Below are 27831 nucleotides of genomic sequence, written 5' to 3'. Positions count from 1 at the left end.
GGTCTTATTTTCATTTAGGGATACTTCCAATATGGTCACAGATGTTGTCAGATTCCTTTTCATTCCTAATACGAGGCTATTAGTGTAATGTGCGACTGCTTAGTTGTAAACCTCAGTGCTTTATCTTAGAACGTTTTGCTGAATGGCAGTCAGTGGGATTGTTTACCATTTCTCCATACGATTATTCGAAAATGTGTGTGAAATCTTATGGGACTTAATTGCTACGGTCATCAGTCCCTAAGCTTACAGACTACTTAACCTAAATTATCCTAAGGACAAACACACACACCCATGCCCGACGGAGGATTCGAACCTCCGCCGGGACCAGCCGCTCAGTTCGTGACTGCAGCGCCTAGACCGCTCCGCTAATTCCGTGCGGCTCGATTATTCGATTTTATTTTTTCTTATATTACATTATCAAAGTTAATACAGTATTATTTATAATTAAATAGAAAGTAAGGAAGTTATTGGTTAATCAGCTTCTTCCGTACAACATCTAGTGATTAAAAGAAAATAAGATATTTATGCGATTTTTTTCATTTTTCTCCAAATATAGAACCTAGAGGTAGTCCTTTGCCTTTTTGTATGGAGCTCAGCTGGCACATGACCCATTCTTTTCTGCAGTGCAACCCTATTGAAGGGTACTACGAAGGAAAAATTCAAACTTGAAAAATAGGAACTACCGCGCTGGGTGAGGTGAAATGGAAACATTAAGGGCTATCACAGACTTTTCTTTGTTGCTTGTTGTAGTTTTCCACCTTGAGTAATCGCTCATCCAGCGTGAGATAATCAGATACCGGATTTACCGAGACAATCTCTATTACGCTGTGACAGATAGCGATCAGATTGCACTCAATAAACATGTTGCTGATACGCCACAGCTAATTAGGTTGTGACCGATCGTTAGATATCCTCATACGACTGAGAACTGGGTTATTAGAGCAACACATTAAGAGATAAACTACTTACTACCTCCCTCGTGTACGGCCAAACTGCTGGGATAGAGTCTGAGCACCCAGTCGATAGTGTGAAGGGCGAGGGGGAGGGGGGAGGGGGGGAGGGTTGGAAGAGGTGGTTCAAATCCTCTGTAATGTCAACGCCAATATTTTGTGTCAGCAGTGACTGCATCAGTGCTAGAGATTTGTGAAGTGATTACTATTTTCCCAGGAATGACTTTCAAGCCTATAGGTGAAAACTGATAAGGAAAAGACTTATTATTATATTATATTTTTATATATTATTTTCATAAATACTTTTGTACAGAGAATACTCATATAACCATAGAGTAAATATCTCTGGAGTGAGCATTAACATGCGCAGAACAGATTTTGTGTTGTCAGCATACATTGCCGGCCTGGTCACGTGATCTCGGGACGTCGTGTGTTTGCCCGTATAGCGCCCTGTATATTTAGAATGTCACTACATCCCTAGTACAGACGGATTCTTTTCGTACGTGTCGTGGATTATTTATATATGTTGCGCAGACATTTTAACAGTATCCATTTGATACCGGGAATAAACCAGCTGTTTAACTTTTAAGGGCAAGTGATATTACATTCTGCTTCTTTGCGATAGGTGTCATAGTTCAGATGCACTCGATTTTTGGTAGTTTTCGGTATTATACTTTACTTTATAGTATTACAGAGCCTGACGTATATTTTTGCAGTGATAGCCCTGCAAAACGACTTGACGTACGCTAGTACTTTTGCAAGTGTCCGAAAAACACCGAATTTGCCACACATTAGCTATTATATCCCTGCTAATCTGTCCTTTTTTCTTGTTTTTCTGCGTATTTATTTTCTAGTTTTTGCGACCTAAAGCACGTTTCATACTTTGAGGTATTTATTTAACTCATTTTAAGTACTTGCTCCCAGTTTATTAAATAAACAGTAGACTGAGTAATCTATATACATAATCGACAAATCATTGATAAATCCATGGAGGGTATTATTTACTGAAACAACTAACCATTCCCTTTCCTGTTCCACTAGCAAATTTACGAGAGGAAGGGATTGTTTGTAAGCTTTTGTACGAGCCGTGATATCTGTTATATAGTCGTAAAATCGTGGAAAAATATGTCTACAGAATGAAGCCTTAGTTATAAGACGTCTCGAAATTTTTAAACATATACAGTGTCTCCTACTAATATGATAACTATAATTAGAGGTACGTGGTATGTACCCATGAAAAGTTACTATCCCTCTTTTCACACATTTTTCTTTGCATCCGTAGCAACAACAGTAATTCACCCTCGCTATTACACTATCAACAAGCGGCGAAACACAATAAAAATTCTTGATATTATAAACTTCAAACACTGCAGAAAGCACACGCGCACAGCGAAGTCCCGAAAACACGTGACAATCCTGGTTTAATGTTGACAACATTTACTCCATGCATATAACAAAAGATAATACCACTAAAAGAATGTATTGGCGTTGTATTGTCTGTGAAATTTTTTCTTTCTATTGTTCTCTATGATGTATCAAACGGCTAGGATCAAAGATTAAACTAAGGTCTGTTCTTTTAAATATTGTAAAAAGTAGCCGTGTTGTGTGAGGTGCAAGTGGTCTAGGATAAAATGTGAAATTTACTAAATGGAATTCTAGTGTATGGATTTTTATTTGTAACTAGATAACCTATTATGAATGTTTTATGTCCGCAGCAAACATGAAAGCGGCCATTAGCGTCAGGTAGGGCGATACTGTCTTATTGGTAACTGGTGAATAATATTGACACTGTGAACAGTCATAACGGTGTAGGATTCTGAAATTTAATCCAGCATAAAGGAAAAGGTTGATGTTATTGATTTTCTACGAAAAATTACGTTGGGAAGAATACCCAGTCCAGACTGTGTTTTGTCTCCTACCATTACGTGAGCGTATGGAGCGGCAGTTTCAAACTGCAGAAATAATCAGACAGTAATTCTTTCGATCGATATGACAATATTTGAACTCCGAGGACAAGAACCCATAGGAATGTATTATTTTTCCATCCTAACGCTGAAAGTAACATTCAATAGAACAATCTTAGACTTTACGTGAATGAAATAATTTTCGTGGCTGGTGCTTAAGATTAATTTTTCTCGGAGTAAAAAAATATATTTACGACACCAGTGTTGTTAATGGTTCAAATGGCTCTGAGCACTATGGGACTCAACTGCTGTGGTCATCAGTCCCCTAGAACTTAGAACTACTTAAACCTAACTAACCTAAGGACATCACACACATCCATGCCCGAGGCAGGATTCGAACCTGCGACCGTAGCAGTCGCACGGTTCCGGACTGCGCGCCTAGAACCGCGAGACCACCGCGGCCGGCCCCAGTGTTGTTATGGGAAGAGGTTGTGGTGTGATGTATTAATTATTTGGTGCATACATTTTAATTTCACTTCCTGAATTAATGAAACAGCATTTCAATATTTATTTGTAATGATAAGGTATGACAAAATAATTCATTATAGTAAGGCTCAGCAGCACATAAATAAGAATTTTCAGAGATTATATATTTCTTTTAAATTATACTGTTATTCTTGCTGTTATATTTTCATACGTTTTACAATAACACGCACACACCACCACAACAATTTTAAACTAACAGAACAAAACCCTTTACACCCCGCCCAATCAACCAGAGTGAGATTTCCCGTGGCTAAGCTAAATCGATAGAGGTGAATACTGAGATGGTTCCTTTGTAAGGTGACGACCAATTTCGTTCTCCACTCTTGTCCTATTCGAACTTGTAACGCCCACTTTCTCGGCGGGACATTAAATCTTAGTCTGCTTTCGTTTTGTACATTCCGAGAAATAGATTTTCGTGTGCACTACAAAATATGTACCGAAAGATGTAACTGTTCATTTTATCTCTTGTTTGTTAAACTATAACTTTTGTTTACTTATTTTAACTGATTTTACTGTAGCTTCTTGGTGAAACGTCATAATTAATACACAAGAAAAGGTTTTTGTCCGTCGACCGAAATGATACAGCTTTCTCAGCACTTCTCGATGTTGCCATAATGGCTAAAGCATATTTTGTTCATATTTTCCATGCAACCGATGGATAGCAGCAGTGAACACTTTTAACAGTAAAGCTAAAGAGTGCCTGGTTTGTCGTTCTCCCCTCCTTCCCGCCTTCTCTGTCCTTTTGGTAACAAAACCACCATGTTTAAATACTTTCGAAATCAGCGAAGAAGGCTTTACTCTCTGAGTACTACCCTAGAGTCAATATAGCGTTTCCTTAATCTACTTCATCCATTGTCACTATTGTGCAAAGACATCACAATATCATTGTCTCACATCATCGTTTACGTTCATTATAAAGTGTTCAAACAAAGGTGTGCATCACCTCATGACAACCATAATTCATGGGTTTTCTTTTCTGAACACTCCACGACAGGAAATCCTTGCTTACACCACCTGTGTAACGGAGGTTACAATAGAACGCGGTTTGCCTCAGACTGTGAATGGGACAATGCGGCTTGTGTACTCTTTCAGTTTGTCAACTAGCCTCGAACTATCAGTTCAAGCTAACATCGCCACTTGTGTGTCAAGAAGGATTGTCACCATGAGAATTTGCCTTCGAAATGGCGGTTAGCCCTGACCGAAGATTTATTTAAATGTAACGGCTTATATAAATATGCAGTTTATTCGTTTGTAAACGACGAGTAAATTCCATTTTCGTTGTAATTTCCGATCTCGTTAATTAACTTCTCCTACATGTACCGCATGACCTGATATATGAAAAATTTTCAGTCTAGAACGAAGGAGATCCAGTGGAAACTAGAAGAGCTATGATGATAACTGCATGAAAGTAATGACAAAGAAGTCAACAAATTACTGTATTCATATCCAGCAAATACGACGACGAGCAGACTACATATTAGAAGACGAATATTTTGCAGAAATACCTGGTCAGAGTCAGAAAATTGTAGTTTACGTGCGTACTATATATAAAAGCGAAAGTTGTTACATATCTGCCATAATTTAATGGCAATGTCAAGAACCTACTTTTGATTTTAAAAAAAAAAACAAATTACAACGAAAATTAAAAGAAACTCAAAATACAACTGACAAACAAAAACTACACGAAATAAAATCGAGAGCAGGAGACATCTCTGACAGAAGTTCAAATGGTTCAAATGGCTCTGAGCACTATGGGACTTAACATCTATGGTCATTAGTCCCCTAGAACTTAGAACTACTTAAACCTAACTAACCTAAGGACATCACACAACACCCAGCCGTCACGAGGCAGAGAAAATCCCTGACCCCGCCGGGAATCGAACCCGAGAACCCAAGCGTGAGAAGCGAGAACGCTACCGCACGACCACGAGATGCGGGCTCTGACAGAAGTATTCAGTGACTTCGAGCACTATTTTAAATGCACTATTTTAAATCCCAAATTTGGGGCCTAACATATACTCATTTTACTGGTTGGAGTTATGTTTCCAGTCGCTCATTGACTGCAGAAATACTGAAAATGCAATATGATAAGATGAAGCCTGAAGTTCTAAATTGTGTTTAATAATTTTTTATGAAGAGGATTGTGGTGAATTCCGTGCTTTTGATTACTACACGGAAGCAAAAATGGCAGCTACAAAGGAAATTAATCGCCACTTTGAAAGAATTAGTTTCACTCAGTAGAGATAAGGCCACTTGACTTTATCACATTCATATTAGATTGTATGTTGATTAGAAGACAGAAGCGGCTTATCTGTTATTGGCTGGTCCACATACTTTACCGTAGTTCTGAAAAATCGCGCAGGCTCCTTTCCTCGTTTTTAAGAAACGTCGCTGCACAAATGTGATAAATTACGGGAGCTGGATGGGTTCTGCAAACTGTTACTGCGCAAAACACAGATCGCCATATTCAGTCACGAGGTAAAAAAAAATGGTTCAAATGGCTCTGAGCGCTATGGGACTTATTATCTCAGGTCAACAGTCCCCTAGAACTTAGTACTACTTAAACCTAACTAACCTAACGACATCACACACATCCATGCACAAGGTAGGATTCGAACCTGCCACCGAAGCAGTCGCACGGTTTCGGACTGAAGCGCCTAGAACCGCTCTGCCGCAACGGCCGGCCACGAGATACAGAAAACCGTATGTAGCTGTGGCCAGATTAATTAAATTACATTTCAGCGTTTACCTTATTGTTTACTGGCCATACTCTATTCATGTATTTACTGATTTATCTCGATATCAAAACACTTTAACTGCAGGGTGAGCATTGTTTGCCCAAACTATAAGTGTTGCAAGCATGGTCGTACCCAGCAGGAGGGGGTTGGGAGGGGCCACTTCCTCTCCCATGTAAAAAAGAAATTATCTTCACATACCGAACCCAAATCGTGCTCCGCCACACAGACAGAAGTGTCATTTGTGTATGAGTTTTGAAAATGGGAAGTATAATGGTTACCTATTAGTAGGATGTGCACCCAGAGTCATACATCGTGATATCTCGAAATTAGTTTATCATTCATCGTGAAGTTAATGTAAGTTGCCCCCCTCTCTTTCCATAACTCAGTTTGGAAACAATTTCGACCTTACGTTCATTGTTTGTTTTTCATTGAGGAAGAGGGTCTTTCAGATCCGGTCGTCATTCGGGGTTCTATAACTTAATTTTACACTACTAGACGATTGCTAAGGAACAAAGACCTTTGTACGTAATAATCACAGGCAATGATGGACAACGTGAAACACAGTACATACGCAATAGATGTTAAATGGAATTATTACGATGAAAATTGGTACAGATTTGACTACATGGGAAAACAGAATTGCAGATATGTACAACCTTCATCTTTGACAAAGGTCAATCTCCCAACATGAAGGTCGATATCGGACTCTCAGTAAAAAATATGTCCTCTTCGGTTACTAATGCACATTTTGCACCTGTTGTTCTTGCTGGCTACGAAACTGCTCACGAGTCCTCGAGGCATATTGTCCTAGTCCTCTGTCAAGGTGGTTTTCAGTTCTTGCACTGTTCGCCGATAGGGTGTTCGCTGAGAAATGCACCTGCCAAGAGCATCCCGGACATGCTCTGTAGGATTTAGGTCCAGGAGTATGCAAGACATTCCATACGTCCATTATCTTCACTTTCTAGTGTGCCCGACATCCCAGCTGTATGGTGTGAGAGGAGATTGTCGTCCATAAACAGAATGTCGGAACCTACCGCTTCCCTAAACAAACGGATTTTATCCTGAATATCTCCGTGCAATCCCGCTATATTCTGTCGGTAGCTCGAACAAAGATATATGACGGTGATCGGCCTTCATGCACGAAGCCTGCTGACACCCTAACGCTTAGGCTATACAGATGACGTTCATAAAAACTGTGGAGTGCGAACTGCTCCCCTCTGTTTCCACAGTAACTCGTGCCAGAATCTCTTACCTGAGTGAAATGAGATTCGTCGGAGAACACCACTCTGGACCACTATTGCTGACCCCAAACAATATGTTCCCTAAGAAACGAACTCTTCCTCGACGATGAAGTGGTTGAAGAGGGACTGGCATACAAATCATCCTGATTTAATCGCCATGAAATATTACTGGCAAAGATACATTCATTAGGGCTGCGTATTGGTACTCTTGTGATGTGGTAGTGCATCTATGACCACTGGCATTCTTTCGTACAGCATTTCCGCCTTGGGCAGCCTTCTTTTAATATCGAGATGATACTTCTGGCCACACTCATTACTGTGGCCACAGTAATGAGCCTCTTACTGGATTTCCAGTCGTCCAACTGCTCTTCCACGATCGTAAGCACTCGGATGATGTCTTACAGACATGTTGCCGTACCACCGGAACGTCGCAATAATCGGTTCCACTACAACCTTTGTCAATCACCGTACTGCACGACTTGTCGAATGCATACTGAGCGGCCGTGCAGAGGCTTCGCTGCGCTTGGAATGTTACACCGTCTATATTTCCATCATAGGTCGGCTATTAAGTAGCTGCTGTTGTTTGTGTGGTATCGATACCTACGATGCCACGGCGTAGGTGCAAGTTCGTAGGTTGGCAGTACGACACCGACGCAGCGCCTTCTAGACGGCGCTGTTCAGCTTTACGAGCGCCGCTGCAGATTCTACACTACTGGTCATTAAATTTGGTACACCCAGAAGAATTGCAGATAATAAACGGATATTCATTGGACAAATATATTATACTAGATCTGACATGTGATTACAGTTTCACGCAATCTGGGCCCATAGATCCTGACAAATCAGAACCCAGAACAACCACCTCTGGCCGTAATAACGGTCTTGATACGCCTGGGAATTGTGTCAAACAGAGCTTGGATGGCGTGTACAGGTACAGCTGCCCACGCAGCATCAACACGATACCACAGTTCATCAAGAATAGTGACTGGCTTATTGTGAAGAGCCAGTTGCTCGGCCATCATTGAGCAGACGATTTCAATTGGTGAGAGATCTGGAGAAATGCTGGCCGGGGCAGCAGTCGAACACTTTCTGTATCCAGAAAGGCCCGTACAGGACCTGCAACATGCTCTCGTGCATTATCCTACTGAAATGTAGTATTTCGCAGGGATCGAATGAAGGGTAGAACCACGGGTTGTAACACATCTGAAATGAGACGTCCACTGTTCAAAGTGCCGTCAATGCGAACAAGAGGTGACCGAGACGTGTAACCAATGGCACTCCATACCATCACGCCGGGTGATACGCCAGTATGGCGATGGCGAATGCACGCATCCAATTTGCGTTCACCGCGATGTCGCCAAACACGGATGCTACCATCATGATGCTGTGAACAGAACCTGGATTCATCCAAAAAAAAAAAACGACGTTTTGCCATTCGTTCACACAGGTCCGTCGCTGAGTACACCATCGCAGGCGCTCCTGTCCGTGATTCAGCGTCAAGGGTAACCGCAGCCATGGTCTCCGAGCTGATAGTCCACGCTGCTGCAAACGTCGTCGAGCTGTTCGTGCAGATGGTTGTTGTCTCTCAAAAGTGCCCATCTGTTGACTCAGGGATCGAGACGCGGCTGCAGGATCCGTTACAGCCATGCGGATAAGATGCCTGTCATCTCGACTGCTATTGATACGAGGCAGGTGAGATCAAGCACGGCGTTCCGTATTACCCTCCTGAACCCACCGATTCCATATTCTGCTAACAGTCATTGGATCTCGACCAACGCGAGCAGCAATGTTGCGATACGATAAACCGCAATCGCGATAGGCTACAACCCGACCTTTATCAAAATCGGAAACGTGTACGCATTTCTCCTCACAACAACGTTTCACCAGGCAACGCCGGTCAACTGCTGTTTTTGTATGAGAAATCGGTTGGAAACTTTCCTCGTGTCAGCACGTTGTATGTGTCGCCCCGGCGCGAACCTTGTGTGAATGCTCTGAAAAGCTAATCATTTGCATATCACAGAATCTTCTTCCTGTCGGTTAAATTTCGCGTCTGTAGCACGTCATCTTCGTGGTGTAGCAATTTTGATGGCGAGTAGTGTACCATTTGATTCCGAGGTGACGACCCAGCAACACCATTTCCACTTCATAGAGGGCCATTACTGACTTTGTTACTTCAATGATAGTTTGTCCTACACTAGTAGACCTTAACGATGATACCTGTACGCCTTCGCACCTACGTGCTCATCTGTATGCAAAGTTAAGTAAAAGACTTATACGCAGTACCGCAGTACCTCCTTTTCCTGCTCCTACTCCCTTCCAACATTCGGCCTACCCTTCAGTTTACAGGAGCAGACCCACGCGCCGCCTTCCAGGCGGGATAGAAAAGTTTGTTCCGTAGCAACTGGCACTTGTTACTTAGCAATTATCAAGCAGTGTAGTATCAACCTTAAAAAAGGTATTTCAGTCCACCGTTACCTGATGTGCAACACAACGTCGAAATTCCTGAAATTTTACGAGAAACAGGTCAGAACAAAAGAAGAGATATGAGGGATCTTTCTGTGTAATACGGAATGCCGTGCTGGATCCCAACGGCCTCGTATCACTAGCAGTCGAGATGACAGGCATCTTATCCGCATGGCTGTAACGGATCGTGCAGCCACGTCTCGATCCCTCAGTCAACAGATGGGGACGTTTGCGAGACAACAACCATCTGCACGAACAGCTCGACGACGTTTGCAACAGCGTGGACTATCAGCTCGGAGACCATGGCTTACAATGACAAGTTGCTCCAGCTGGTGAAGGAAGCCAGTGCCTCTGGGCCTTCAGTGAACATCAGTCTGCAGCCCCACCATTTGATATTGTGTGGGAAACTGGCCAGTGGCAGATAACTGACGCTCTTACATCTGGCTCCAAGCTACTATTCAACCCGTAGTTAGAAACTGTCCAAGCCTTCGAAAATTTCAGAAGAGCAGGAAACAATCATGATCCAGTTTCTTCCCATGTACATAGGTATCAAGGGTAACACTCTCTCAGGATATCAGAAGAAGATGAAAAACATTTATTGTTTTCCAGTAAGAATCTTGTTAAAATGAAGTAGCCTCTTCATTAAGTCAGTCCTATTGTTCCACGAACATATCCAAACATATAAAGCCCTTTCCGATTTCAAACGTCACAGTAACGTTTTTGTAAAACAAAGCGTATTATCAGTGATTATATAAGCTTTTATTCTCCCTCTATGTATTTATGAAACTTTATTTTTTCATATTAGATTCTATGTTGATTAGAAGCTCTTGATTTTACAAAGAAAAAGATGCTCTCTTCTAGCTACTGTTGATGTCACGACAAAATTCTCTAGCTATGTGCGCTGTGGCACCCTTACCAGAGAGAACTGACAGTGGACATCGAGGAAGTGCAGGTCGTTTTGTATTATGCGAAACAGGCATGGATATCATACTCAGGTTCGGGTGACAATCATTACAATAAAGAATTTTTCGTTGCGAATAGTTTTTCACAACATCTCAATCTCCACACTTCTCTTCCGAATGTGAAAATATTTTGTTGACGCCCACCTGCATTTGGAGAAATTATCATCGTAATGAAGTAAGAAAAATCAGTACTAGCACGGAAAGATACAAGTATTCTTTCATGCCATGCGTTGTGGAGCGGTAGGGAAATAGTGTGAATGTGGTTCGATGAACTTCTGCGAGATACTTAAGTTTGAATTGTAGAGTACACGCATTTTGTAAATGTTATGTCCCTATCAGAATACTGTAAAATAATTTCAAATTATTCTTTGTGTTGTGATATTTTTAATCAATCTGTTGGCAGTATAGCTACATAAACCCTAGTCAGTTAAAAAAGGATTTAGTAGAATCTGCATTTTCGATTCGTAAAGAATGACTATTTACGAACTGCCGGAACACATGTGAAACTGACTGATGGCCCCATAGAAGATAGAAGCTGTCAGATATCTTTAGTGGGAAGAAATCGCCAGGACCTATTCTGACACCTGAAGTCCCTCGAGGAAGGGCTAAGGGAGTGTTATGAAGACGTGTTCGAATAAATTTCAGATAAAGTCTGTAATTCTTCGTTCATGCAGGGCGCTGTAACTTACTGACGTGAATCAGCAGAATATTGCTGAAACTTTGAGATTAATAGAAGGAATTGTAATACAGTGCGCATGTTCCGATCAAAAGATTATGTTGCGGGTGAGTTCACTACCGAACATACAACAAATCATTAGAACCATTCACGGTACTCAAACGTATAGCGAGTGCCGCTCAGAGAAGCTTATTTATTTATGCGCTTATTTCACCTGACAAGAGCCTTCAGACCCTTTCTTACATTTTATAGAGAAATAACTTTCACAACTATTTAGTCACTTACTTTGGTTCTGAAAGATGTCCACTACTCAGCAACATACATTTTCAATAACATACCAGCACTTGTAAAAAGTTTCAGAAGAGTCTAAAGGATTTATTGGTGGCCGGCTCCTTCTACTCCACTGGTGAATTTCTTGGCAGAACCGATTGATGCATGTATGTTATTATCAATATCACATAATATATGAATATTGCGTACAATCTGGCTTCTGTACCAATTTTGTGCAGTAATGCGACCATTGTAAACTAGTGCTGTAATTTTTCTCTTATTTTATTTGATGATTGGTGGCTACAATAGGCTAAGGATCATCGTATTCACTTAAGTGTATTGAATATTTAATAATTGCTCACAAGTTTTATAACCTTTTAAATTTAAATATACTTAAGACTTTTGTCAGCTTATTTCACATCTGCAAGGTACATACGTTCTTATTTTATAGATATTTATTAGATATTCTTGTTTTCTGACATTTTCCACATAACAGAGGAGCTCCTCATTTGGAACGAAAAGTACATCTAATCTAATTACACGTCCTTAACGAAACAACAAAACAAATTATGCAGAACATGAGCCACGTATACTGTTAACAATAATTAATATATGGAATTTCAGAATTAGCAGTCTTATTAACACCGTGAGTGGCCAGAAATAATTCTTGATGGATCATTACTGGATGGTCAACACGTCAAATACCTGGGTGCAGCAATCTGTAGCGATATGGAATGGAATTATCACATAGGGTCGGTCGCAAGTAAAGCAGATGCAAGACTTCGCCAAAATGGTTTATAAATGCTGACGTCTTATTGTCAGGTGGCAAGTTTCTATACAAGAGGCATATTCCACTCTGGTAGTGATACTGTAGTTTCTCTGTGACGCGGTTACAAATATTTCATCAATAATTCACGATCGTATGTACATCTCAAAATAAGCGGTTTCTATAATCTTGCTTAAATCAAACTGTGTTAAAATGCTGGCTTCAGATCTGTCCATGGCATGTTTTATATCATCGCTAACTTTTACTAAATCAGTTATTGTGCCATGCTGTTGTCTGAAGGCTGACAGACATTTATCGCCAACGTCATAGGTTTTCAGGTAGTACGTTAAATGTTTATAAACAATGTGCTCCTAGGCTTGAACTAATGTAGCTAATATGCTGATCTGCCTACTGTTGTCTGATGATTTTATAATTCATCAAGCTCGAAAAAGCACAAAAAAGAATCAGGTGAATCGTTGGGATTTTGTTTACAGTAGTTAGAACACCACAGAGACACAAGCTCCAGTCGGAGACGCAAGATAAAGACGCCTTTCACGAAAATGATGGGTTGTAAAATTCTAAGCACCCAGCTTATGGGAGGAGTAAAGTAATCTGTTCCTACATTAACATTTCACGTAGCGACAACGAAGGTAAAATACTAGAAATTAAGTCTCGAAATCATGAAAGACATTACTTTTTTTTTCTCGTGGACGTTTGTTAAGTGAAGTGGGAGAGGACAGTACCAAAATTACTGCACTGCACAGCCTCCGCCACAGATGGTAGATCGCGTGCTGAGTGTTATACGCCTAAAAACCTTATAATACTTACATCCATTGTTATTACGACGGCTGAAGAGCGTTTACACTTTCCTTTCACGAATGGGTACACACGTCCTCACGAAATTAATGCTTGTTGACATTCCTTTTATACTGATGAGTCAAAACGTTATGAAAATCTGTTTAATAGGCAACTATTTTCCGTGGCATGGATTCGAAAAGTACTTGATAGACTTCTGGAGCTAATGGCACCAGACGTGTACGCACACGTCACGTAGTTCCCGTAAATAACGGGCCAATGGTTTGTGGGAGCGAAGCTGCCGCCCGATATTGTCCCAAAAGGTCCTTTAAGGTTTAGACCAGCCCATTCTGGTGGAAAAGGCATCAACGTGTATTCACTATCATGCTTCTCAAAGCACTGTACACGATTATGGCCTCATGACATGGACAGTTATCCTGTTGGAACATGGCCCTACTGGCGTGGAAGACATCAAGCATGAAAGGACACAGGTGGTCCGTAGTAATGTTAACTTAATCCACAGCTGACGTGCTGCCTTCGTTACTACAGTAGGTCCGATGGAAGACCTGGTAGATGTCCTAACACCAAGACATTGACTGCGTTGGTCAGCGCCGGTGACGCAATTGTGTTTCGAGCAGCTGACGACTTTGATGGCGGTGTATCGTGACACGACCATCGACATGGTGAATCAAAAAACGTGATTCGTCTGACCATGCCCCCATTGACCCAAGAACCAATCGCGATGATCCCGTATCCACTGCAATCGTAATTGACGATATCATTGGCCCAACATGAGAACTGTATGTTACTAGTCTTGACTGTATCTTTAGGGTTCTTAAGTGCTATATCTAGAGGGCTGAATAAAATTCTTAGTTCGCAAAAATATTCTTGAAATACTGTAAACAAATTGCGACGAAATGTTCTAATTTCACAAGTGACCCCCAATTTCAGTCTTGCAGTATTTGTCCAACACACTTACTCTAGTCATCCAGGCCTGTCATTATTTCGCTTTAGACTTTTTTTAAAATGTTGTAGTTCATGTGAACCTGGTCTTACAGTCTTGAGCAGCATTCAAGTACCATTATACGCAGTGCAAATTGCCGTTAAGTAATAGATTTCCTAAACTTCAATCATCCCGTGACTAAGACCAGAAGAACTACGTGCCACATTATATTTTACAAATACACGAAAAGATTTTTCTCCAGAGATATCACAAGGAAAATCTTTCGGGACAAGTTCCGCCTATATTCTATTATTAAGACATCGTACACCAAGGTACAATACGTGATATTTCCTTGTGTCTTGATTTGGGCTACATTCCTCTTCTGTCTTTAGTTACCTCATTGCCAACAGGACGTCAAACACTAACCTTCTTTCTGAATTCCTGTGTAAGATGTATTATCCAAACACAACTACAAGATCACTCTACCCCTTTCAGCAGGTAGCCGTCATTGTTATATATAGCCTGAAGGCGCTTGATTTGTTTTATCGACTGTTTCCTACTTCAAATCGCAATTACCAATATTCGCGAAACATCGGACCCTCATGTTTTGAATTTTGTTTGTACCGATTCCAGTGCTGCAATCACTAGACTGTTAAATAACTTGCAATGTAATTTTAGAGAAGTTTCAAATTTCCTCTGTTTTCAACATTACCTAACAACATATCTCTTAAAGTAACATTATCCCCCCTCAGTTTTCGCAGTCAGTATACACGTTGATCTGCAGTCTACATGTTTTAACTCTTCCTCTCTCCCCTTCTCCTTTATTTGTATTTCGTTTTTATCGTTCTACTTCTCTCTATACAGGGTGTTTCCGTAAGAGGGTGCAAAAATTTAACAGAACGTAGATGATGCTCCACTGAACAATTTGAAGTATGGAATCTGGCTGGAATCGGAGATAGTGGGAATAAAATCACATTTCTGTATACTTTTTTATCTGCATCAGTTACAGTTAACTGCAAATACCATCACCGAGGCAATGAATGTACCATGTGTACTGTGTCTTACAAAATGTGCTGAATTCGATGGCCGTCACCCTCAGTGCATGCATGACATTGGCGAACAAGATTCACACGTACTCTGACTAATATCCCTGGTGTTTTTCGAATCACATCACAGGCAGCTACAATTCTGGCAACTAATTCCATCTCTGTATCCACTGGGGTCCCATAGATAAGTGGCTTTAGATATCCCCATAGGAAATAACGAAGGGTATTCAGGTCGAGTGACCTCGCAGGCTATGGAATGAGACCTCCCCTTCCAGTCCAGCGCCGGCCGGGGTGGCCGAGCGGTTCTGGGAGCTTCAGTCTGGAACCGCGTGACATCTACGGTCGCAGGTTCGAATCCTGCCTCGGGCATGGATGTGTGTGATGTCCTTAGGTTAGCTAGGTTTAAGTAGTTCTAAGTTCTAGGGGACTGATGACCACAGATGTTAAGTCCCATAGTGCTCAGAGTCATAACGCGTGTCATATAATGTCCAAATATCGACACGACCCAGGCTATTAATCCGGCACTTAAATGTCTGTTCTTTGCTCTCGAAATGTTCGATGTGACTGTCTTTCACACGCAGGGTTCAATTTAACGGTCTAGGCACTGTTTTTAGTATTTTAGCTCCCCGTTAATATCTGGTAGTTAATAAGCGAACTATTTTTTATACTGGCGTGTTGTTTGTATCGGTTACCCCCGCAACCGTCCAAGGATAAGATTCTCTTAATGTTCCGCGCACGCGCGTTTCACAATTTTATAAAATGCATAATTACGTAAACTATAGCTTTCCGTTGCGTACAACTTTCGTGGGTTCCACAACCATAATAGTTTCCCAAGAGTATCTTTCCCAGTTAACACAAAGTTCGAATTATGTTGTCGGAATCATTTTCACTTCACCCGACAATGAACGTCTCTAATCACTTAGTCACACGTAATTTATTTTAAACGTGCTTGAAGAGTCTTTAAGCAATCTCCTTAACGAATTTCGCAGTCGCGTACCAGTTTTTCATCGACTAGCCCGATCGCGATAACTGAAGGTAGAGAGCTCAGTAATGTGTTACATGTTCTTTTATATGTATTTAAAAAAAAACGCGCCCCTATATCTTTCAGTTCCGCTTGGTTTCTGCTACTTTGCTTTTTATTACTTTTCATTATATTGCATCTTAGTAATACTGTGCAGTTATTAAAGTTTCGTATTACTTTCCCCTTTTTAATTCTTCCAAAATAAAGTGTATTTATCCCCGATTTTAATTTAATATGATACTAATTGACACGCCTGCCCGCAAAGTACCGTTATAGGATGGAGAATCGTCGACAGATATAGAAGTAACTTCAGGCGCGGCATGAGAAAGTGTGTTGGGAACTTTGCTGTTCATGTTGTATATTAATTACTTGTCAGGTAATATTAACAGTAACATCAGACTTAGCAGATGATTGCCGGCCGGAGTGGCCGAGCGGTTCTAGGCGCTACAGTCTAGAACCGTGCGACCGCTACGGTCGCAGGTTCGAATCCTGCCTCGCGCATGGATGTGTGTGATGTTTTTAGGTTATTGTTGGTTTAAGTAGTTCTAAGTTCAAGGGGACTAATGACCTTAGATGTTAAGTCCCATAGTGCTAAGAGCCAACCAATCCAGCGACCAGGAAATATAACACTGAGATGGTTGCGGGCATCCACACTGAAGTGAGGTGGAGCACCGTCTTCGTCTCAGGAACAACCAAGCGAACGTTCTCCAACAACTCAGGTAGAACTCTTTGCACGAACCTCAAGTATAGGTGGCCATTCAGACGGCCAGGTAGAAGATATGGCCCAATGAGAATGTCGCCTACAATGCAGGTCCAGATATTCAAAGCAAAACGTACTTGATGGTATGACTCTACTACAGCGTAAGAGTTTTCCTCACCCACACATGGCTATTCCTGCTATTTGAAATACCATCAAGATCAAGTAAGGCATCATCAGCAAACAATACAATGTGGTGGAAATCTGTCCGATCAATCCATTGTTCGAGGAACCACTGACCCACTGCGACCCTTGGTTATAAGCATTACATTGACTTGTTGTGGGTGACTTGAGTGTAATTGTTGTTCGTGGACTACTCGCCACCCGTTAATATGTGCAACGCCCATTTCACGAACAACACGACGAGTACTTGTAGTGGGACCCCCTGTTCCAAATCAGGTGTGCGAGTGGCCCTCTTGTTACCAGGTCCCTCGTTTCTTTTTTCCAATGAACCAGTTTCCCGCATTCGTCGACTGAGAGAAATAAACACTCGTCGGAACGGATGATGCAAGTTAGGAAATCGTTCTCTGTGCAGCCTCTCAGCAGTGAGAGCACTGCAACGTACTTCCCCATACACAAGTGCATGTCTGTGAGTTATGCGAAACTGTACCGGTACTGCGCCATTGTATTGTACTGCACGTCTCTGAACAGCACTAAGTAATGAATGGGTTTGTCGTTGATTCATAGCACGTTCTGTCCTGGGACAATGTAAGTACGATACAACAGAGCCACCTTATAGACAAGTAAAGTAAGTAAAACCTGCATTTCGACTTCCTAGTAATCAGGTTCGTCCTCCTTGTTTCCTTGCAGACAATAAAGAACGTGTAAGTAAATAAACCGCACAGTACGTGTAAACTTGTACGCATGTTAGTTGTAAATAAGCTAGACAAAGCGGTAGACAAGTTTACTTCCATATCTCCTTCAGCTGGCTTCCCTGACCCCAGGTTCCCTACCTCAACTTGTCCAGTTGAGCATTTTCTGTGTCCTCTTACGTTTTTTGCACGCTCTTACGGAAACACCTTGTAGTTATTATAGTCATTAGTTATTATAGGGCGCCGACCAGGGTGGCCGAGCGGTTCTAGGCGCTTCAGTCTGGAATCGCGCGACCGCTACAGTCGCAGGTTCAAATCCTGCCTCGGGCATGGATATGTTTGATGTCCTTAGGCTAGTTAGGTTTGAGTAGTTCTAAGTCTAGGGGACTGATGACCACAGATGTTAAGTCCTATAGTGCTCAGAGCCATTTTATTATAGGGCAACTTGCATAATAATGAGATAAAAGCTGCGTTTCAACTGCTTTCCTTCTTTTCTTTGTCCTTCCTTTTTATCACTTATTATATTGTCCTTGTACGTTTTTATTGCGTTACAGTTATCATAAAATTAGGTGTTTTAACACAGCATCACGGCTTAAATATCCTCTCATGAAATTTGTTGTAATTAATCCATGTAATTCGAAGAGATAATTAGGTCAATAGTTTGAAACCCATTGGAAAAATTACCTTTTGCTAAAATTGTCTTTTCTTCAGAAAGGCGGTGAGTAATGCTGCTACAAAACTCTGTAATGACCTCTTATCTCACTATATAAAACGTCTGGCAGACACGAAAGCTAAATTTGAAAGTTAGGTAAAAAAACTTTCTTCTGGCAACTCCTAATCCACAGTACAGTTTTTATTTAGTAATTTATAGCTACTAAGGCGCAAAAGTCTTACATCCATGCTGTTATTAAATAGAATATTCCGTTTTGTTATGTGAACTCATCTGTAAGTGGCCTTCAAGCAGGCATATTCAAATAGAAATTTATTTAATATCCTGTAAACCGACTCGTTTCACGTCATTACAGTATATTTTACAAGAGGTGTGCCTGTAGCCTGTATCTGGTGAAGGTCTTGTCGTAAGGGGCGCACAACGAAATTTGTAACTGAGTTGAATTGCCAGTACGATGGACACAGCACAGTATCTTCGGTGGAAAATCGTCGACACATGTAGAAGTAACTCCAGGCCCCGCCTGGGAAAGTATGTTGGGAAATCTTCCGTTCCTATTGTATATTAATGACTTGTCAGTTAATATTAATATCAACATCAGACTAGACAGATGATTACGCTATCACTAGTAAAGTACTGCCTGGAACCAAAAACTTCACAAGTATTCAGACAGACCTCGGGAAGACTCCAGGAATTGACAATTTGTGTTCTGGCATGTAAAATCGTGCACTTCACAAAACGAAAAATCTTAATATACTATGACTACAGTATCAATAGTCACATTTGAAATCAGACAGTTTACACAAATACTTCGGTGTAAGAATTCGTAGGGATATGAAAGGGAACGATCACATAGTCATAGTTAGAAAAGGTGGCAGACTTCGCTTCATTGCAATGATTTTTGGGAAAATGTAATGAGCTTACAAAAAAAAAAAACTGCTTACCAAACGCTCGTACGATCTATCCTATAATACTGCTCGAAGGTATGGGATCCGTACCAGATAGCATTAAAAGGGGATATGGAACGTCTACAGAGAAGAGCAACACAAATGGTCACAGGTTGGTTCGACTGAGGAAAGAAATTCATATTGGTGCTAAAATACCTTAACTGCCAGACGCCTGAAGATAGACGCAAAATATTTTGCAAAAGCCTATATACAAAGTTTGAAGAAACAGTATTAATTGATGAATCTTGGAATCCACCGTGATCAGCTGCATATTGTTCCTGCAGTGACCGCGAAGGCTAGTTACAGCGTGTTCAGAGACATTTAAACAGCTTTTGTTCCCTCGCTCCACACCAGACTGGAATGGGAAGAAAACGTAAGCGATACAATGGGTATTCCTGCCTACTTCACAAAGATTTGCCGAGTGTGGATGTAGTTGCAACGTATGTAAATTGCAATGTGTTCCCTCCTGAATCACTTTTGCGTTGCTAAACGCTCGTCGCCCGCTCGGACGATAGAGGTACTCACTGTGTGTGCTGAGCTCCGGCCGCTGTTCCGTCGTGGCCATGGCGGCGGCGGAGCACTGACAGACCGCATCAGCTGATTGTGGTCTCGCTGTAAACCCCCACCCAAGCTGCCGCGCGGATACGCCAGCCGCTATCGCCAACGGACCGTGACGAGCAGCCGTGCTTCGCGGTTAGCGAGAGACAAATCACAACGGAGCACGGCAACTGCGTGCAGATTGTGATTACGGGTCCTCCACTCAAGTTCTTCTTTTTCTTCTTCTTCGTCTTCTTCACTTCAAGGAGAAGGCTAACAGCCTGTTCCGTCTTCGTAAAAGCCACCTTTTCCTTGTCTTTATACCTCTTCTACAGGTCTGACTAATCTTTCTCTTTCGATACTATCAATATGCTTCGGCCATTTTGTTGTTTTGAATTCTTTCATTGATGCAGCATATAATTCTTTTCAAATTTGAAAATCCTTTATTCGCTCTATCAGAGTACACGCTTTTACTTTCCTTAAAATTTGAGTTTCAGATAACTGTCCTTCGGTCTTTATTTGTTGTTCAGGTCTCACTTCCAGAATTGAGCATATGTGTTGCCCTTACTTTGTACATCTACATGGCTACTCTGCATATCACACCTAAGTGCCTGGCAGGGGGTTCATCGAACAATCTTCGGCCGGCCGCGGTGACCGAGCGGTTCTAGGCGTTCAGTCCGGAACCTCGCGACTGCTACTGTCGCAGGTTCGAATCCTGCCCCGGGTTGGGTTGTTTGGAGAAAGAGACCAGACAGCGAGGTCATCGGTCTCATCGGATTAGGGAAGGAAGTCGGCCGTGCCTTTTCAGAGGAACCGTCCCGGCATTTGCTTGGAGTGATTGAGGGAAATCACGGAAAACCTAAATCAGGAGTGATTGAGGGAAATCACGGAAAACCTAAATCAGGATGGCCGGACGCGGGATTCAACCGTCGTCCTTCCGAATGCGAGTCCAGTGTCTAACTCCTACCTCGAGCATGGATGTGTGTGATGTCCTTAGGTTAGTTAGGTTTAAGTAGTTCTAAGTTCTAGGGGACTGATGACCTCTGATGTTAAGTCCCATAGTGCTCAGAGCCATTTGAACCATTTTGAACCATCTTCATAATAACTCTCTATTATTCCAATCTCGAACAGGGCGCGGAAAAAACGACCATCTGTATTTTCTATGCGACCTCTGATTTCCTTTACTTTATTATGATGATCGTTTCTCTCTATGTAGATAGCCGCCAGCAAAATATTGTCGCATTCGGAGGAGAAATTCGGCGATTGAAATTTCCTGTGAAGATCCCGCTTCAACGAAAAATGCCTTTGTTTTAATAGTTTCCACGCCAAATCCTTTACCACGTCTGTGACACTGTCTCCTCTATTTATCGATAATACAAAATGTCTTGCCCTTCTATGAACTTTCTCAGCGTACTCCGTTAATCCTATCTGGTAAGAATCCCAGACCGCAAAAAAGTACTCCAAAAGAGGGCGAACGAGCTTAGTGTATGCAGTCTCTTTAGTAGATCTGTTGTATCTTCTAAGTATTCTGTCAATAAAACGCAGCCTTTGATCCACCTTCTCCACAACACTTCCTGTGTGTTCTTTCCAAATTAAGTTTTTCGTAATTGTAACTCCTGGGTATTCAGGTGAATTTAAAGCCTTTATATTCGATCGATTTATCGTGTAACCGAACTTTAACGGATTACTTTTAGCACTCGTGTGCATGTTCTCACACACTTCCTTATTTAGCGTCAGCTACCAATTTTCGCTCTCTATAGATATCTTATCAATATCGTTTTGCAATTGGGTTTGATCTTCTGATGACTTTACTAATCGATGAACGACAGCGTCATCTGAAAACCTGAGGCGGCTGCTCATATTGTCTTCTAAATCGTTTATATAGATAATGAACAGCAGAGGGTCTATAACACTACCTCGGGGATCGCCAGAAATCACTTCTGTTTTACTTTATGACTTTCCGTCAGTTAATAGGAACTGTGTGACCTACCTGAGAAGAAGTCACGAATCAAATTGCATAACTAAGACAATATTCCATAAGCACGCAGTTTCATAAGCACTCAGTTTGATTACAAGCCGCTTGTGAGGTATAGTGTCATAAACCTTGTGGAGTAATACGGGATCTATTTTAAACCTCTTGTTGTAGCACTCATCACTTCGCGTGAGTATAGAGCTAGCTGTGTTTCAGACGAACGATGTTTTCTAAATCCGTGTTGACTTTGCGTCAATAGGCCTTTCTCTTCGTGGCCGTGCGGTTCTAGGCGCTGCAATCTGGAACCGCGTGCCCGCTACGGTCGCAGGTTCGAATCCTGCCTCGGGCATGGATGTGCGTGACGTCCTTAGGTTAGTTAGGTTTAACTAGTTCTAAGTTCTAGGGGAATAATGACCTCAGAAGTTGAGTCCCATAGTGCTCAGAGCCATTTGAACCTTTCTCTTCGAGGTAATTCATAATGTTCAAAAATCATGCTGCATGTTGACTTTAATAATATAGACTTAACATTTAGTGTATTACTCGTATTGCCTTTCTTGAATATTGGTATGACCTATGGAATTTCCAAGCCTTTGGGTACGGATCGTTCGTCGAGCGAACGGTTGTGTATCATTATTAAGTATGGAGCTAATGCATCAGCATACTCTGAAAAGAACCTAATTGGTATACAACATGGATGAGGAGATTTAATTTTACCAATTGACTTCACAATACCGAGGACATCTACCTCTAAGTTACTCAAGTTGGCAGCTGTTCTTGATTCGAATTCTGGATTGTTCACTTCATGTTGTATGGTGAAGGAATTTCTGAAGGCTGTGTTTCGTAACTTTGTTTGGCAGCACTGTCATCGATAGTATTTCCATTGCCATCGCCCAGAGAAAGCATCAATTGTGTCTTTCCAGTAGCATACTTTACGTACGACCAGGCTCTCTTTGTTCTTCTATCAGTTTTAGAGACAAAGTTTCATTGTGGAAAGTATACTACTGGCCATTAAAACTGCTACACCAAGAAAAAATGCAGATGATAGACGGTTATTCATTGGAGAAATATATTATACTAGAACTGACATGTGATAAAATTTTCACGCAGTTTGCGTGCATAGATCCTGAGAAATCAGTACCCAGAACAACCACCTCTGGCCGTAATAACGACCTTGATACGCCTGGGCATTGAGTCAAACAGTACTTGGATGGCCTGTACGGGTACAGCTGCCCATGCAGCATCAACAGGATACCACAATTGGTTAAGAGAAGGGACTGGCGTATTGTGATGAGCCAGTTGCTCGGCCACCATTGACCAGACGTTTTCAATTGGTGAGAGTTCTGGAGAATGTGCTGCCCAGGGCAGCAGTCGCACGTTTTTCTGTATCCAGAAAGGCCCGTACAGGACCTGCAACATTCGGTCGTGCATTATCCTTCTGAAATGTAGGGTTTCGCAGGGATCTAATGAAGGGTAGTGCCACTGGTCGTAACACATCTCAAATGTAGCGTCCGCTGTCCAAAGTGCTGTCAATGCAAACAAGAGGTGACCGAGACGTGTAACCATTGGCACCCCATACCATCACGCCGGGTGATATGCCAGTATGGCGACGACGAATACACGCTTCCAATGTGCGTTCATCGCTATGTCTCCAAACACGGATGCGACCATCATGATGGTGTAAACAGAACCTAGATTCATCCGAAAAAATGACGTTCTGCCATTCTTGCACACAGGTTCGTCGTTGAGTACACCATCGCAGGCGCTCCTGTCTGTGATGCAGCGTCAAGCGTACCCGTAGCCATGGTCTCCGAGCTGATAGTCCATGCTGCTGCAAACGTCGTCCAACTGTTCGTGCAGTTGGTTGTTGTCTTGCGAACGTCCCCATCTGTTGACTCATGGAGCGAGACGTGGCTGTACGATCCGTTAGAGCCATGCGGATCAGATGCCTGACACCTCGACTGCTAGTGATACGAGGCCGTTGGGATCAAGCACGGCGTTGCGATTACCCTCCTGAACCCTCCGATTCCATATTTTGCTTACACTTATTGGATCTCGACCAACGCGAGCAGAAATGTCGCTATACGATAAACTGCAATCAAACTTTTATCAAAGTCGGAAACGTGATGGTACTCATTTCTCCTCTTTACACTAGGCACAACAACAACGTTTCACCACACAATGCCTGTCAACTGCTGTTTGTTTATGAGAAATCGGCTGGAAACTTTATTCGTGTCAGCACGTTGTAGGTGTCGCCACCGGCGCCAACCTTGTGTGAATGCTCTGAAAAGCTAACCATTTGCATATCACAGCATCTTCTTCCTGTCGGTTAAATTTCGTGTCTGTAGCACGTCATCTTCGTTGTGTAGCAATTTTAATGGCCAGTAGTGTATTATAAGCGTCTCGCGCTGAAGTCCACGCTAATCTTCGAACTTCTGTAAAACATTGCCAATCTTGGGGATTTTGCTTCCGTTTAAATTGTCGAGTTTTGTCTTCATGTATTTCTTGGTTAATGCTCTATGTATAGTGCCACACATCGTTTGAAACTTATTTAACATTTTGGAGATGTCATTATCATATTCATAACTCACATCACATCCTTACAGTTGAAAGAGCTACTTGGTCAACTGATTTCCCGTTAAACATTCTTGTAGAACGTAATTGGTAATTCGTTTAAAAGGCGGAACTTAGGTTTCACCTGCTGTTATTTTCAATTTATGGAGTTATCTGCTGAGCCCAAACGATATGGAGAAATTGTAAATCTTCTTCCATCTTTTGTAAAATTATTTGGTCATCAGACAATAATACAGCATTTAAGTGTGTGTTTCTAAGAATTAATTTTATTTCTGGATTAGCAGCTTGTTTCCATTGTCTAACAATGTCGTCAATTAAATAAAATGGGTGAGCGACTGCACCCTTGTCATAGTCTACTGTCAGCAGCTATTGGGTCTGTTCTCTTTTTCCCGTATTAAATCAAATTTCGTCATTTGAATACGAATTTTTTATCACTTGTATGAAATGTTTCGGATAATCTCGTCTTTCCATTATATTCCACAGCAGGCAGCAGGCTTTTTCACAATCTATCAACGCAATATGTGTTTCGAGATTATGTCCTCGTTTCTTTTCAGTCATCTGCCACACTACTGTGGTATTGTCAATGCATTATCGTCCTTATCTAAAACCGTTTTGTTCTTCCAATTAGAGCGTGTTGGGTATTTTTTCTGCCCGTTATTAATTATTCGTGCATAAAATTTGTATCCTGTGTTCAACAAACTCATTTCTCTGTAGTTTTTTCTTATAAAAATAAATAAGGACATGATTGGCAGAAATGGGAAACGTTATACCATGCAGCACCTGTTCGTTACTGATCAAATTTTGTGAAGATATTCATTACATGAAGGATGATGTTGTACGGTGCGAAGACTAGTTTGGCGGAACTCTCCTCGTTAGCATATCCGGCGTGGGCCTATTCATTTCTGCACAGATACCGCAACGTACATCCAATTGAACATGCTTGCTGCAGTCAAGCTGTGGACTCCCCCTACAATTTTTACGCTCCACGTTTTCCCGCAGTGTGGTCGTGTTGGTTCTACATCTTCATAGATTCTCCGCAAGCCACCGTGCGGTGCGTGGCGGAGGGTAGCTTATACCAGCACTTGTCATGTCTTTTCCTGTTCCCCTCAGAGCGAGAAAAAAAGGACGGTCTCCACGCCTCCGAGTGAGACCCAATTTCTCGTAACTTATCTTCGTGGTCCTTACGTGCAATGTATGTTGGTGAAAGAAGAATGGTTCGGCAGTCAGCTTCAAATGCCGGTCCTCTAAATTTTCTCACTAGCGTGTCTTGAAAAGAACGTCGTCTTTCCTACAAGGATCCTATTTGAGTTTCCGAAGCATCCCCGTAACAGTTACGTGTTGTTCGAACCTACCGGTAACATATCTTGCAATCCACCTCTGAATTGCTTCGATGCCTTTCTTGAATCCGAACTTGTACGGATCTCAAACACTCAAGCAACACTCAAGAATAGATCGCACCAGCGTCCCACATACGGTCTTCTTTACTGATGAACTACTTTTTTCTAAAATTCTCCTAATAAACCGAAGTCGACCATTCGCCTTCCCTACCACAGTTCTCACATGCTCGTTCCACTTCACATGGGTTTGCAACGTTACGCCCACACATTCAAACGCCTTGACGGAGTCAGACAGTACACTAGTAATACTGCATCCGAACATCACAGGTATGATCTTTCTACTCATCCTCATTAACTTACATTTTTCCACATTTAGGGCCAGCTGCCATTCATCACACCAACTTGAAATTTTTTCTAAGTCGACTTGTATCATCCTACAGTCACTCAATTTCGACACGTTACCGTACTCCACAGCATCATCAGCAAACAACCGCAGATTGCTGCCCACCCTGCCCCCAAATCATTTATGAATGCAGAGAACAACAGCGGTCCTGTCACACTTCCCTGGAGCGCTCCTGACGATACCCTTGTCTGATGATCTCTCGCAATCGAGGACAGCATACTGGGTTCTGTTATTTAAGGAGACTTCGAGGCGCTCACATATCTGTGAACTTGTTCCATATGCTCGTACCTTCGTTAACAGCCTGCAATGGGGCACCGTGTCAAATGCTTCCCGGAAATCTAGAAATAAGGAATCTGCCTGTTTCCTTTCGTTCATAGTTCATAGTTCTCAGTATATCATGAGTCCGACCGCGGTAGTTGAGTGGCCAGCACGACAAAATGTCAATCCTAAAGGCCCGGGTTCGATTCCCGGCTGGGTCGGAGATTTTCTCCGCTCAGGGACTGAGTGTTGTGTTGTCCTAATCATCATCATCATCATCATTTCATCCCCATCGACCCGCAAGTGGCCGAAGTGGCGTCAAATCGAACGGTCTACCCCATGGGAGACCCTAGTCACACGACATTTACATTTACATTTACATTTTAGCTGAGTTTTGCCCTAGCGATGCGTCCTAAAACCATGCTGATTCGTGAACGTAAGCTTCTCAGTCTCAAAGGATTAGCAGCAAACAGAAGCAATTTTGCGGGTCGGTTGTTTTACCCTTCTTACACGCTGGAGACACTCGCAATTTTTTCCTCTCGGCTGGGGCCAATGCCTTAGAGTACTCTTTGTAAAATGGAACTGGGATTCCATCCGGACCTGGTGATTTATTTGCTTCCAGATATTTCAGTTGTTTCACTACGCCCGCTATGCTTATTACTATGTCGTCCATACGGGAGTCTCTCTCTGAGCACTATGAGACTCAACATCTGAAGTCATCAGTCCCCTAGACTTAGAACTACTTTAACCTAATTAACCTAAGGACATCACATACATCCGTGTCCGATGCAGGATTCGAACCTGGGACCACAGCAGCAGCTTGGTTCCGGACTGAAGCGCCTAGAACCGCTCGACCACAGCGGCCGGCAGTGGGAGTCTGCCCGATGGTCAAATGACGGTATGTTTGTATGATTCTCCTGTGAGAGCGATTGCTTGAACTTGAAATTTAAAACTTCCGCTTTCATTTTGCTATCTTCAACTATCGCACCAGACTTGTCAACAAGGGACTGAACGGAAGCGTTAGACCCGCTTAGCGATTTTACATGGGACCAAAAATTTCTCGGGTTCGCTGCCAGATCTTTTACTAAGGTGTGACGGTGTTAGTCGTCGTATACTTCGCACATAGATCTTTTCACAGACGCACGAATCTCTGCTAACCTTTGCTTGTCGCCATTCATCGTCCGCTTTTGAACCGAGAGTGCAACAGCCTCTGCCTTCTCAGCATCCGCCGAATTTCGTTATTAAACCA

At 42.1% G+C, this 27831-nt stretch overlaps 1 protein-coding gene across 3 annotated transcripts in view; it reads right to left on the bottom strand.

Annotated features, from left to right (window-relative positions):
* The window catches only part of LOC126314797 (putative inorganic phosphate cotransporter), a 239165-nt gene extending 219084 nt beyond the window's left edge, over positions 1 to 20081 (bottom strand). For all 3 annotated transcript variants that reach the window (XM_049992445.1, XM_049992443.1, XM_049992446.1), the window contains exon 1: positions 20030 to 20081. In XM_049992445.1, the coding sequence (XP_049848402.1) occupies positions 20030 to 20069 (40 nt within the window). In that variant the 5' untranslated portion in view covers positions 20070 to 20081. The remainder of the gene's footprint in view (positions 1 to 20029) is intronic.
* Positions 20082 to 27831: the final 7750 nt, after the last annotated feature.

Source organism: Schistocerca gregaria, chromosome 1, assembly GCF_023897955.1.
Source record: "Schistocerca gregaria isolate iqSchGreg1 chromosome 1, iqSchGreg1.2, whole genome shotgun sequence".
NCBI classification, from domain to species: Eukaryota; Metazoa; Arthropoda; class Insecta; order Orthoptera; family Acrididae; genus Schistocerca; species Schistocerca gregaria.
This window is presented reverse-complemented; position numbering and strand designations above follow the sequence as displayed.